Source organism: Labrus mixtus, chromosome 20 (assembly GCF_963584025.1).
Source record: "Labrus mixtus chromosome 20, fLabMix1.1, whole genome shotgun sequence".
NCBI lineage: Eukaryota > Metazoa > Chordata > Actinopteri > Labriformes > Labridae > Labrus > Labrus mixtus.
The window spans coordinates 9760311-9774458 of record NC_083631.1 but is presented as its reverse complement, the minus strand read 5'-3'; the positions used below and the strand labels follow the sequence as shown (position 1 = coordinate 9774458).

The following is a 14148-nucleotide window of genomic DNA, read 5'->3' as shown; positions in this document are numbered from 1 at the left end:
AGATTTAAGTTTGTCAGCCTCAGCTCCGCGTGAGCTCGGTGATTAGTAGACACGTTCCGAGCTGCTGCGTATTGATTGTTTAGTATAGATTGCATTCTCTCTCTCTCTCTCTCTCTCTCTCTCTCTCTGTGTGTGTGTGTGTGTGTGTGTGTGTGTGTGTGTGTGTGTGTGTGTGTGTGTGTGCGCTTCAGCTATTTTCTGCCATTATAATATTGCATCCGGAGGGAAGCCCCGTCGGCCATTGGGCATTTTGACATCACATGGACCCAAGGTCACGTGGTCCGAGAAGCACAGGGAGGGGAGGGGGGGATGAGTGGGGTGTGTGTGTATTTTTGGTGTAAATCTAGACAGTAATACCCCGCCAATAATTCACGGCGCGTCGTAAAAAGTGGACATTAACGCGCCCCGGGCCTACAAATCACCGGCGCCAAATTATGAGTTCGCCTGACTTCGCCAACGCGCTGTTTTCTAAATACCAACAAGCCGCCGTGAACTGCTCCGCTATGCTCTTCACTGACTCTCCAACTTCTCCCTTCCCGTCTTGCTCTACTGCTCCTGCCTTGTCTTCTTCGTGCGCCCTCGTGTCCAGCGGATATCACCTCCATGGCTCCAATGGGAGAGGCAGCGGAGGGCTCTCTCTTCCTCCCTCCTCGTCTTCTTCATCTTCTTCCTTCTTAGCCTCCTCCTCTTCCTCTTCCTCGCAGTTCTGTTATTCTATTTCGGGACTGAACAGGGGCAGCGGGAGTACCCAGCCCGGAGAGTACACAACCCGGAGGGGAGAATTTCAGCCCTCTGAAGTGCGCAAAGAAGAAGGGGCTGTGCCACTGTGCGCCACGGAGCGAATCTCCGGTCGCTCTCAGCTCTACGCGCTGCCCACCGGGCTTCCAGAGCCGACCTGCAGGAGGCAGAGTAACCCTGTAGAGCAGCAGACGAGGCAGTCCAATGAGGAGGGGCCACAGATTTACCCCTGGATGAGGAGCTCAGGTGAGGGGGGGGTTAAAAGTTATGAACATTGATGAACTAATAAGCAGCACCGCACAGGTGAGTTGCAGTGAAGGGAGGAAGGTTATTTTTATAAATAGTTTGGGGAAAGCGAGGAGCAGGCCAGGGGTGGGTATGTGTGTGTGTGTGTGTGTGTGTGTGTGTGTGTGTGTGGCGGGGGGGGGGGGGGGGGGGGGGGGGGGGGGTTGTGGGAGAGAGAGAGAAAGAGGTGCAGACCAATAATCCCGTTAAACGCTCTTTAAACCGTTGGCCCGGTTGCGCAGCGGCCACTGCCGTTAGCTGAACTATGCTTGCCTGTTTCTCTTTTTTTACAACCTCTCTCTTTCTTTTTGCAAATCCTTTATTGCTCTGCGACCTCCATAAAACCATAATTTAAGACTTGGTGAATATTCATTAGGTGGTATTGTGTTTCAGAATGGGACTGTGGAGTGAAGGGGTGTCTGGAGTTTTATCCCAGATTATTTGAAAATGGAGAAAACCTCCAGAGAAACTCCTCTTCCTCTTGCAGTTATCGCTCATATTCAGGGTGTCGCTCAGCTCGGCCTCCTCGGCCTGATTGCCTTGTGCTTGTTCTCAGTGCTAGCTAGCCCACTGAAAGCCCTTTGTGCTATTGTACTGTCACCACAATCCGCCTAATACTATAAACACTATAAATTAGCGGATGGGTTTGATCTCTGAATGCCTGCTCTTTCCAGCGATTGTAAAAGCGTCTTTGTGAAGCTTCATGTGACAGCAGCGGGCTGGATGCTGAATGGATTGCAGGGCCTCGGAGCCTCGATCCACAACAAACACGTTCAGCACAAACAGCAGTTTTATGTTTGCGTCAAAATACTCAATGGTTGTGCGTGAAAACCGGGAAATGTGGAGAGTGTCCGTGCGTAAAACGTGCGTAAAAGTTGAGGAAATGCTGCATTGTGATCAGTAACGCGGAAACACAGAGACAAGAAAGCCTGTTAAATCATGTGTGAGCTCCTTTATTCCCTCCAGCAGCACTAGCTCTTACTCTCACACACACACACACACACACACACACACACACACACACACACACACACACACACACACACCTCAGGGCTAAGTCAGGCTCACGATGAAATATTTTTTAGAGAATCAGTCCTTCCTGATTAGCAGGAGCCTCCTGACAGCTACTCGACAGCTTTTCGTCTTGGCCGTCGGCTTCCTCGTTTATTTCCCTCTCTGTCGCCCTGTGTGTGTGTGTGTGTGTGTGTGTGTGTGTGTGTGTGTGTGTGTGTGTGTGTGTGTGTGTGTGTGTGTGTGTGTGTGTGTGTGTGTGTGTGTGTGTGTGCTTTTCATTTGGAGATCTGTTTGATAAAGAGGGTGAAGAAATGAAAACGGCACCCATGAAATTGAAAGTACTTTATTCACTTGAGGATTTTAAAGTCAGAGAAATTAGTTCAGGCCTTTTGGGGCTAAAAAAGAAAACTACGTAACAATTACGTAAAAAAATATGAACTAAATATTTAAGAAAAAAAGAGAACGTGTCGTTAAATTTCAAACTTTATACACACAAAATATACAACATATTACATTTCGTGTGTGTGTGTGTGTGTGTGTGTGTGTGTGTGTGTGTGTGTGTGTGTGTGTGTGTGTGTGTGTGTGTGTGTGTGTGTGTGTGGCTTTGTGATGGGGTTGAGTCAGTCAGCCTGAATAATGAATTTATAGATTTTAATTTAGATCTGATTCCAGTCCAAGGCTCTGAATATGATTGGAGGGGAAAAGTCCCGGATGTTCCCGTTGACAAATGTGAATAAGACAAACAACCCACGAGCACGAGCTCTTGCAGCGGCGCACTTGTGCACAATTATGAAGACACTAATTCACTTTTTGTTTAATAAATGCGCGTGAGTGTGTTTGAAAAAAATAAAATCCCTTCCTGCCGTCAGTTGCTCGAGAATTCAAGCTCGAGCTCATAAATCATCAGCGACAGCACGAGAGCAGAAAATATAACAAATAAATGGAAAACACACAAACACGGGCACGTTCTTCATCACACACACACACACACACACACACACACTCACACACTCACACAAACACACGCACACACACTCTCACACACGCGCGCGGAGACTCTGCAGGCAGAAACATGAAATCTAATTGCGTCTTTAAAAGCTGCAGAATCCGATGAGCGCGGAGTTTATGTACAGTGTGTTTGTGTCGGGGATTAGATTAGCTGTCTGAAGGATTTTTACAATAAATATTTTTTATGTTGCCTAATAAAAAAAAAAGAATCTGTTTCATAAATGTGTTTTTTCATCCTGAGGCGGAAACGGAAGCTGTAGAGGAAGAAAGACAAATACATGTGGAGGTCTTTGTATTGTAATAAATCAAATATTTACAATTCAACTTACATTTTAATTTTAATTTTTTGCATTTCCACAGAGTTCAATGAAAATATTGTAAATATCTGAACACGTTTCAAAAATGTTTGTAAATTACTGAACTGGTTTGCCGCCACAATAAGGTTATACCAGTTACTAAAATAACTTTACTAAATGTTTATGTGTAAAAGGTAAAAACAGGTATGGAGCATGTGGACTGATGCCACACACACACACTGCAACATTTACAGCCTGAGGAGCATTTAAAATACATCAAACAGAACATCACAGGATACAAACCATCATAACATGATTTATTATTAACAAAAGGTTTCCTCTGGTGTCCATACATGGAACTAAAATCTGTAGAGGGACACTGAGAGGATGTGGAGAGGTTCAGGAAAAGAAAATCTGCTCCTTGAAAACACAACAAATGTGACTCTACGCTGCTTCAGTCAGCGTCAGGTTTTTGTGTTTGTGAAACACAGAGAGAGAAAGAGAGAGTTAAAAACATGTCAACCTCTTGCTTTAATGTTTTTCACTGCAGCACTTCTTCATCCTGCATGAACAAACACAGGAGAACACTGAACAGAAGAGAAAAGTATTTCATAGGCCTTTAAAGTTTTTCAAAATAAAAGTATCAAATGTTTTCTTCACTGACAGAAACAAGGCTCTGATGAAGAACAGTTTTCATGTTCACACACTTTGAAAGTAAATTCCCTCCAGAGTAACTTAACCACCAAATTCTCAGGAAAAAAAGAGTTTGAACATGACCTCTATGATCTCCTGTTCTTGTCCTACACGTCCAGGACTCCTGCAGCGCGTGTAATAAAGCTCGTACCTGCAGAGTCTTTGAAAGCTCATTTTCTGGCAGAGAGCAAACGCTTCAAAGATGAGGATTTATGTCTCAGAGATTTAAGGTCTGACCTGAGGGGAAGGTAAAGACACGTTTCCCTTTAAACCCTGGAGCTTCTTTTAACTTAGAGAGGAACTTTCCCCTGGGACTTTGGTCTACCAGGTACCAGGGTCCACATAAAGTTCCTGGGACTCCACGGAAAGGGTTCCTGCTCTTGGACTTCAGGGTGGGCTCTCTAGTGCTAAATATGTCCGACTGGTGGAGTGCAGTTAGTGCTCTGGTCGTAAGGGGAAACAAAGACAACAAAGGGCCAGAGGAACCTTTTAGTCCCAGTAAAGGAGCCTGCTGGACTAAAGGTTCTCCGTACCTTTGGTGGAAATGTGGCTTTGGTGTGCTGACGTGAAAGAATCTTCTAAAAGCTGCAAGTCTTCAACCAATCAAAAATATTTAGCTGTGTTTACATCGAAGGAACTTTTCCAAGAATTAGGGACCTTACAGGAACCTTTACGTCTCTGGAAATGTGGCTCCTGGGATGAAAAATCTCAGATCCTTTTGGTGGAAACGTACCCTTTGTGTTACTTCAAAAACAACAACCCCTACAGCAGAAACATTTTTGGGGATGAAATAATACTCCCTGGACTTTTTTTAGACCCAGGTCCCTGCTGTGATAAAGCTCTGAGTACCCTCTAAAGTTCCTTGTCCTTTGGGCAACTTCTTGTGGTTGAAATGCAGCTTTATGTGGACTCTTTTGTCTTCTAATCTGAGCTCTGCTGCTGACGTCCGTATGATATTACAAATCCAACCAACAAAGTCCTCTTTCTTCAAAAACTACAACCCCCAGCAGAAACATTTTTGGGGGTGAAATAATACTCCCTGAACTTTATTTAGACCCTGGTCTTTAGACCCTAAAGTTCCTAGTCCTTTGGGAAAGTTACTGTGGTTGAAATGCAGCTTTATGTGGACTCTTTTGTCTTCTAATCTGAGCTCCACTGCAGACGTCTATATGATGAAAGAATCCCGAACATGCAGAGTGAAAGTTGTCCATCACATCATTCTGTGTTTCCTGTTTGGTCTCCCCCCTCCTCCGCACATTTATAACCTTCACTAAACACCAGCTAATGCCGTTAAAGTCCGTGCAAACAGTCGCAAAGCTCCTTTTTACAGGCTGGTCGTAGCTTTTTATTGCTGCTCAGATGACCTGCAGCCTCAGAGTCTGTTCACAGATTCCACAACAGCAGAAAAAAAAGAACCTTCAAAGTGCATGTTATCAGTTTTGTTGTGAGATACAGAGGCTCTGATATTTATTTAAAGAATGATATCACTTTGTACCGCCTCTCCTCTGATCCCCACAGTTTCACTTTCCATGCTGCAGATCTGCAGACTTTAAAGGGTTTTCGTCGTGTCCTGCAGGCGACCTCTGAGCTATAAAAATGTGACCCAGTTTCTCTTCAACCTTCAGGCGCTGTGTGACCTCATGAAGACAGAAGGTCAACATGGTTTCTGCGCTCTCACTCACTGACTCATGCATATTTTACACGAGGACTCACAGATTTATACCTTTGCTTTAATTGAAATTAGCTGCCCTGATTATGGGTCTGTTTCTGCAGACTTCATTGATTCTTTGAAGCTGCTACTGAACCCCCCCTCCTCTCCTCATAGAAACCCTCAGCATCAACAGTCACATTTGCAGCGCTCTCCTTTAATTATGTGGTGGACTGAAGTGTGCGTACATCTCCTTTAAGGCCAAACACTGTGAGGTAAATATTGAGCAGCTGAACCCACATGAACCACCCTGTCCTCCGGACTGCTTCATGGTGTTGACACAGCCACAAGTCAGAGGAGTGTGTGAGAACAAAAACCAAAACAAGGAGACAATTAAGAGTCCATGTTTATTTATTTATTCAAATTAAACGTCCTCAGAAAAGACAGTTCATAAAAGAGGTTTTAAATATTTACTAAAATGTCTTAATTTTGGTTTGAATTGTGACAAAACAAACGTCAACATTTATCTGTGATTAATACGTCCAAAAATGGAATGAAAGAAACTCAGTTTTCACGGCGGCCATCTTTAAATTGCTGGTGTTGTTGCATGGACTGGCTGCACGCTCACAGGTCAAAATGAACTCCTGGGTTCTTATTGACATGTTGACACAGTAAACTTTTACAGGATGTGAATCACTCGACCTGTTTCTAAAAACTTCATCAGTGAAATAATCACTTTTGGTGGATTTGAAAATGCAAACAACCAAAAAAAACAACAACAAATAGATGTGTTTTTCCAAATGATCCCGCTGACAGTGACGTCATTAAAAGGTATATTTTATTTGATTGAAAAACATTATTCTAAATAATTTCACAGAATGAAACAGAGATTTTGGAATGGGACACATTGATTCATGATTTAAACAGACTGCTAATGAAATTAATTAACTTTATTATTTCTCTTTTAGAGGTTTGTTGTTCTCGCTGCTTTAAAGAGAAACGTGTAGTTTATATCAGAGAGGAATGAAGAAGAATAGACATTTTCACTTCACACTTAATGATTAGTTTACATTTCACTTCCATAATCACTGCGACCCTGAAGTCCCCAAAAAAATATTTTAAAAAATATATCCTGTATATCTTGGAGTTTTTTTTTTTTTTTTTTAATGTTTGGGACTTCCGGGGTTCTGTACATGATCCAACTAAACCATCTTGTGTTTTTATTTAGTCAAGAGTAAAAGGGAAGAGCAGTTTCTTGATTCTTAATATTGAAGATAATCTGATGAAGATGTAAAAACAGAATCAGAGTTTAGAGAGAAATAAAAACTCTCAGGAAGATTTCTGACAGTTATGATTTCAATATGAAAAATATGAAATAAACTTTTCTTTTATTCTCCGCGTTTATTACTTTATTTGTAGACAGACTGCTGTGATGTTTGATGGGACATAAAAAATATAACTGATATCTTGACTTTGTAGAGTACAGAGAGGAAACGTGTTTCTTTATTTACCTTTTTATTCTTATTTTCTTATTTTGTTCAGCTGATAGAAAACAGAAAATCAGTAACGTGCAGAAATAGATCTGATAGAGGGGACTCTGAATTAAATACCTGTGTGTGTGTGTGTGTGTGTGTGTGTGTGTGTGCAGGTGCAGACAGGAGGCGCGGCCGGCAGACGTACACGCGCCATCAGACGCTCGAGCTCGAGAAGGAGTTCCACTTCAACAGGTACCTCACGCGACGGAGGAGGATCGAGATCGCGCACGCGCTCTGCCTCACGGAGCGGCAGATCAAGATCTGGTTCCAGAACCGGAGGATGAAGTGGAAGAAGGAGAACCGGGAGACCGGAAGCGGCTCACCGACGCCAGGGTTACCGGCTGCTGAGGAAGAAGAAGAAGAAGAGGAGTGAAGGGACTCATTCAGACTAAATCTGTTAAAGGAGAGTATGGAATATGTTCTTTAATTTTATTTCCTTTTAATTAATGAATATTTGATTTAAGCAGAAACAGAAACAAAGTTTTTAAACTACAAACTTCCACCACGACGAACATTTAAAATGTCCTCGCGCGTGGATATGACAACATGGCGAAATATAATTAATCCATTTTTTAAGATGTTTCTAATTCTTACAATTTGAACTCAATTCATTCTAATGTATAAATATAAATATTCTCAATTTCTCCATGAAGGATTTATTTATGATGCGAGACACAACTCTGAAACATCAACACTGAAGTTTGATTTTGAAAAGTATAATCCTAAAATATTTCTGAGATGCTCCTAGAGTAAAAATAAATAAATATAAATATCTTCTCTTAGTTCATTCTCCCACAGATAAACCACCCACGTGAGGAATTATTTTTGCCCTACACAAACCGAACATCCCCAAACTCTGCGCATCTCAGGAGAGGAAATTATAATGTTGGATGTTTTAGTCATTAAACTTTGAATATGTGAATAAAACCCGTCACTGCATGACTTTATAGATATATCTCCCTAAATTCTTCCGTCTCTGATGATGCACGCGGAGGGTTTGATTCTCGTGCTGTGTTGTTTCATCATCAACACTGAGATCATGTTGATGATCATCTAACATGTATAGATCAACATGAGCCCACTTAGTGAAACTGGAAGCAAAACGTCCAATCAGACAACAATATGAAATCATCTTTCTTTGCTGTTAACCTTGAATGTTTATGTTATAACTTCCTGTTTATGCACCAACACTCACGCGCATGGTGTCAGTTGTGTGTTCAGACTAAAATGCACTTTTTTCTTCTTTTTACTTAAATAATAATAAAACAAATAATCCAACCTGTCCTCGTGTATCTGAGTCTCCCTCCCATCTGGAAATGTTTCAGGTCAGCTGCTCCACATTTCCACATTCCGCGTGGTCGTGCTGAAAGATAAACCTCCTCTGTGGCGTGAAATAAAAGCACCACAAACACTCTCACACTGTCAGTAAGACGAATACAGCCGCTTTAGGAGAGTCACAAGTCATCATTAAAGGTCTGAGTCGATCACTTTTTACAACATGTGGCTTTCTAACTGCAGAGGCCAAAGAGCCGGTTTGGATTTAGAAACTGAAAACATGACGAACCTCATATTTCGAATCTGCTCTACATGTCCTCCTTAAATAAGAGTTTGCACACACAGAGTCCATCCAGGACAGACTCCACTGAGTCCTGACTGATGCTGGTTTTTGTTTTGGTGTCGTGCACTTAAAGGGGTCCACGCGTGTCCGGACCCCAAAAGGGTTCATCTCAAACTTCATGTACATGTTCTGCTTTTTTCTACCTTTAATCTTTGCAAAACAAATCTGAGGCCAAACGTCCCTCACTGAACACAGAAACACACAAGAGCCCTTTAAATAAAAGTACATGAAGAAACAAAAAGTAACACAAAAAAAAACACAAAATAACCAGCAGTTTGAAGGAGTCTATGATTAACAACATAAACATCTAATGATCTAAAACTTCTTCTTACTTCCTGTTTTTACCTTTGAATCGCTTCCTTACAGTTTTGTCATTTTGTGTGTTCTGTGTGTGTTCATGTCTGAATGTGCACACCTGCACGTGATCATGCACACACTCCTCCAGTCTGTAAATGGTGAATGCATTCTGCAGAAATATTGTATTTCTTCAATGCACACACTTTGTTATATGATTCTATAAAATGTATGCAATGCTTCTTGTGCCTGCGTGAAGCTCTTTGAGTGTCCTCGTGGTGCTCTTGTATTAACTTGCCTTTTCACAATTCAAATATGAATTCAGATCTGATTTTCACTGCAAACAAAGAAGACAGAAAGCAAACTCACAGAGGTTAAACTAGAGTGCCGTAGATGCTGCTGACCTAGAGGAAGAACACATTTATGTAGCACGTGCATGTACAGCCACAAAGGTTCACATGTATTTATAATTGTAAGTAACAATAAAAACGTTTAGTTGCCAAATGTTAAAGCAAAAAGTGCAAAAACTTAACATTTGTGGAAGGAATCTGGAGGGTTTTTTTTCAAAGAAACTCGTCAAACTTTAAATAAAACATTAAAAGCATTCAGATATAATATGTTTAATTAGGTTTCACGTGACAGTGTAATAACGACATTCACACATTATAAACCACTCTGAAATACTCTCACCTTGTTTACAGTTGAACATGGGAACCATCATGTCACATCTCATTACTTCAGGTAAAGTTACGCACATGTTCATTAAAATGTTCATTTTCTTTAATCCTCAAATATATATATATATATATATATATATATATATATATATATATATATTAAACTTTACCTCTCAGGGAAAATAAAAGCCAGCTGTTTGCAGCTTCCGCTCGTTTTATCTCCCTCTGCAGCGCGGCGCCACAAAACTCCAGATCTGCTCCAAAGTTGTTCCAAAACCAGAAGAATTTTCTGAGGGACATGACATCTTGTGGAAGTCCTCGGCATGTTTGTGGAAACCACATAAACCGGAGAGGGTTGGTGTTGTGAGGGGGGTGCAGCAGGTCTTAATGTCTTTATGGCGTCCATGAAAAGGCCGGAAACCCAATAAAAGCTACAAACACAAAGACAGCAACAGAACGAGGATCGAGCGGCCTGTTGGTGCCTCCTGCTCTCAGCTGCTTTAGTTTCTGTTAATTTTTAACCCGGGATATTTGCATAGAGGAAACGGAGGATCCGTGTCTGCTGCTGCGGACCAGACACGGGGCAGTTTGGAGAGGTCATGCGTGGGTTACTGAAGGTTTAAAATCAAGTTTTCGGGGTTAAAATCGGATACGAATCAAATTTGGATGATGTCTGTGCTGCAAAGGGGATTTTAAGGAACCACCAGGACGTTGTTTCAGACATGATGGGTCCCCTTAGATTAGTCCTGTTTGTCACTGGCGTATCATTTTACGCAAACACAAAGCCTGGGACCATTCGTAGATTTGTACTGGTGGATGAAAATAGGTCAAACGTGGCAGTAATGAACGCTGTTTGAAGAAACCAGAAGAGCAGATTTGGTGCTCAGAGTCCACCTGGGTCGCTAAGAAGGCAGACATCTCGGTTGTTTAAATTTTACCAAAGCAGCTTCATAATTCACCCGGTGAGCTGTGTTTGGTGTCTGCACATTTATAATGAGGAAATAATTCTGTGTTTGGACACTGCGGTGTCTGTGGAGCAGAGGCGCGCATTGTTTGTGTCACTGCTGCATTGGAGGCGGGTTCTTCTCTCTTAGTTAACATTCAGGAGGCATCAGAATGGGGCTCAGGTTCTGGTTCTGTCTGGCTGAACTGTTGTAGTACAAGAATTTTGTGTAAAAAAAAAAAAAAAAAAGAAGAAGAAGAAGACTGCGGTGTGTTTGCAGAGCCTCTGAGCATCCTGCGGCTCCGGGCCTGCAGGCCGTAAAAATGGTGACGTGTTGCCGCATTGCGAAACCGCTTTTACGCACGGCTCTGAGGACCAGCACCACCGACCAGGTGATGATGTTCTGGTGTCTGCAAAATCCCCCCAAATCCTCAAATCTTACGTTAAGAATTCTGAAGAATTTGTGATCCTGCTGCAGATACAAAGAAGGACTACAAGCTGTCAGAACGGCAGCTCTCTCTCTCTCTCTCTCTCTTTCTCTCTCAAAGATACCAGTCTTATCATCATGTAACATATAAGGTTTAGTTTCCATTGTGTTGCTAAAATGAGGCTTTTCCAACACTGCAGTGTTCTTCTCTGATGTCCTGACTTCGTGCTGCAGCCACACACACACACACACACACACACACACACACACACACACACACACACACACAGAGCAGACTTCACCTCGGAGCTGCTTTCATTCACACACACCTTCATCCCGGATCTGCGTCTGCTGCTCCGCCGCCTCATGGCTCACTGCGGCGGATAACTCACATCACACACCGCCCCTCATCCGACCACACCACCCTGCATACTGCTGGTGTTACTGCAAAAAATGTTCTCTCCAAATTAAAAAAAATTCTAACTTTGCATTCCCACTAAAAGCTTCACTGATAGAGGGATGATAAATACAACATGAGTTTCATATAATGATCATGTTTCTTCATTAGTTCTGATTCAGATCTGACTCATTGTGCCACCTTTAAAGGGTTAATCCACGCGTTTAAATAATGAGTGTTTTTATTTTATTTTAATAAAATATAATTTAAACATTTACCAACCTCTGATGTGTTTCATTCACAGAACAAGTCAAACACGTTAAATCAGCTCATAGACACTTTATAGTTTTCATTAAACACAAACAGTTAAAAGAAGAAACTCAAAGCAGAATATTTATCTTCTCTGTTTTTAAAGAGAAGAAGAAGAAGAAGAAGAAGAAGAAGAAGAAGAAGAGGGAGAAAATGGCGGCTCGGAGAGAGGGAAGGAGCAGCTCCCCTCTCTCAGCTCTCCATGAAGAAATGCAATAAATTCTTTGTTGTTTTATGAAAATTTACAACTTTGTGATACAAGTTTATGAGTGGCCGCGCGCGGGGATTGGCCGACGGGCTGGTCACGTGGACGCGCTTAACGTGAACATGAACTTTTTATGATTTCCCAAGTGGCTATATTGCTGCTGCTGCTGCTGCACTCAGCTCCGGCCCGAGCTGCTGCCGCCGCTGCTGCCTCGAGCTGCCCGGGGCTCGCGAGGCACCGGGAAGCGCGAGGAAATGATCGCGTGGCTCTAATTAAACGGACTAGTTAATGAGAAAACCCGGCACGAGGAGACAACAACCCGCCCCCTCCCTCCTCCTCCCCCTCCTCCTCCTCCTCTTGCTGCTGCTCTTCCTCCCCTGCTATGGCTCCTCGCTCCGTCTGCTCTCGTGCTGCGGACCGATGTGGGGACGGGAGGAGAAGAAGAGGAAGAAGAGGAGAACCCGGGAAAACCCTTTTCCCGTGAAGACTTCATGATTTTCATTTTTTAATATACATTTATTAATCTGTCAGCGCGAGGATGTGGATGATGATGATGATGATGGGGGCGGTGATGAAGATGACGACGGTGTTTTGACGACTGGGTGACAACGGGAAACGCACCCAACCCCCCCCCCCCCCCCTCCTCATCCTCACCACCTCGCGCCGACACCCCTCCATCCAATTAGCATCCATCCATCCGGCTGGGCTGTCTCGTGCCATTCCGGGAAGCTTGACTTGCCTGCACGCGGGACACCGAGCTGAACTGCAGGTGTGTTGTGGGGCTCGTGACGGATTATCAACAAACGGTAAGAGCTTCTCCTGCACGTTCCTGCTCCTCGCGCGCTGCTGCATGGGAGCAGAAACAAGTGAGAGTGTTTGGTGTTTGGTGCTGTGTGTGTGTGTGTGTGTGTGTGTGTGTGTGTGTGTGTGTGTGTGTGTGTGTGTGTGTGTGTGTGTGTGTGTGTGTGTGTGTGTGTGTGTGTGTGTGTGTGTGTGTGTGATTCTTCTGCGGAGATAAATGAGGTGTTCCTCTCCGGCTCAGGTTCGGGCTCTGCCGTGCGGGATTAGACTCCCTGATGAATGATCCACATGAAGCGGGTCTCTGAGTGCTGGATTATCTGCTGAGTGGACACGAGTCGGCTCTCTGAGATCCGGAAGATTAGCTGACGTCTTGTTGCCCCGAGCCGCGCGCGGTGCACGGCGGGAGGGGGGCAGATGTGTTCACGAGAGGGAAACTGGCTTTGATGTGAGGGCAGGTGTGCTGGATCCTCCAAATCCTCACTTTTAACCACCATCATTTGTTATTTTCTTGTGGATTGATAAACCTTATTCTAATGATGTGTGTATCTGTGTGTCGAGAAACTTGAAACTGTTTCCTCTCGCTGGTTTTTTTTTGGTCTCTTTTCTTTTGTGTTTGAATTGTTTCACTTCCAGATCTCAGAGGAACAGCTTCCAGGTTCTGTCAGCTGACTGACACAATGTGTGTGTGCGTGTGTGTGTGTGTGTGTGTGTGTGTGTGTGTGTGTGTGTGTGTGTGTGTAGGCCTTCTGCAGACACAGGAATGTTTTTCTGTCTCGCTCCGTCCAGCCCACTTTTATGACTTTGTTTCCTCTCTCATTTCCTCCCTGCGGCGGGGGGGGGTTGTTTTTTTTTTCTTTTTGTTTTGTTTCTACAGCTAACTGATCAGGACACCGCCCAACACACACACACACACACACACACACACACACACACACACACACACACACACACACACACACACACACACACACACACACACACACACTGCTGGTGTTCTCTTTGGTCTCCAATTTGTTGCTGTCTCAAATATCAAACAGCCTCATCCCCCTCACACACACTCACACTCAGTGGAACATATTTCATCCTGCTCTGAGTTTATTAAATATAATTCATCAGGATCAGTGTCTTCATGTCTCAACATCTCTGTTTCTGTAAAAGCCTCTGCCCGGCTCGTGTTGAGTCTGCAGCTGATGAATGAATGTCTGATTTTAAAAACACACACAGTTCTTAACTCCATGTGTGTGTTATCATGGCCTGCTC

The 14148-nt window shown here is 43.3% G+C and overlaps 2 protein-coding genes across 2 annotated transcripts in view; both read left to right on the top strand.

The window, feature by feature from the left end:
* Positions 1-311: 311 nt before the first annotated feature.
* On the top strand, positions 312-8499 carry hoxb7a (homeobox B7a). The gene is made up of 2 exons (XM_061026375.1): positions 312-984; positions 7331-8499. Exons 1-2 carry the CDS (start codon positions 435-437, stop codon positions 7588-7590), a joined length of 810 nt encoding a protein of 269 aa, XP_060882358.1. The 5' UTR covers positions 312-434; the 3' UTR covers positions 7591-8499.
* Positions 8500-12697: 4198 nt separating this feature from the next.
* Positions 12698-14148, top strand: part of hoxb3a (homeobox B3a) — an 85378-nt gene continuing 83927 nt past the window's right edge. Inside the window, exon 1 of the mRNA XM_061026349.1 lies at positions 12698-12893. The gene's annotated coding sequence lies outside the window, so the exon portion shown is untranslated. The remainder of the gene's footprint in view (positions 12894-14148) is intronic.

What these genes read in the sequence shown, in the direction of transcription:
- hoxb7a (XM_061026375.1), top strand. Translation starts at nt 435, where the DNA reads ATGAGTTCGCCTGACTTCGCCAACGCGCTGTTTTCTAAATACCAACAA. An exon ending in CCCCTGGATGAGGAGCTCAG is followed by an intron (nt 985 to 7,330) that starts GTGAGGGGGGGG and finishes GTGTGTGTGCAG; the next exon opens with GTGCAGACAGGAGGCGCGGC.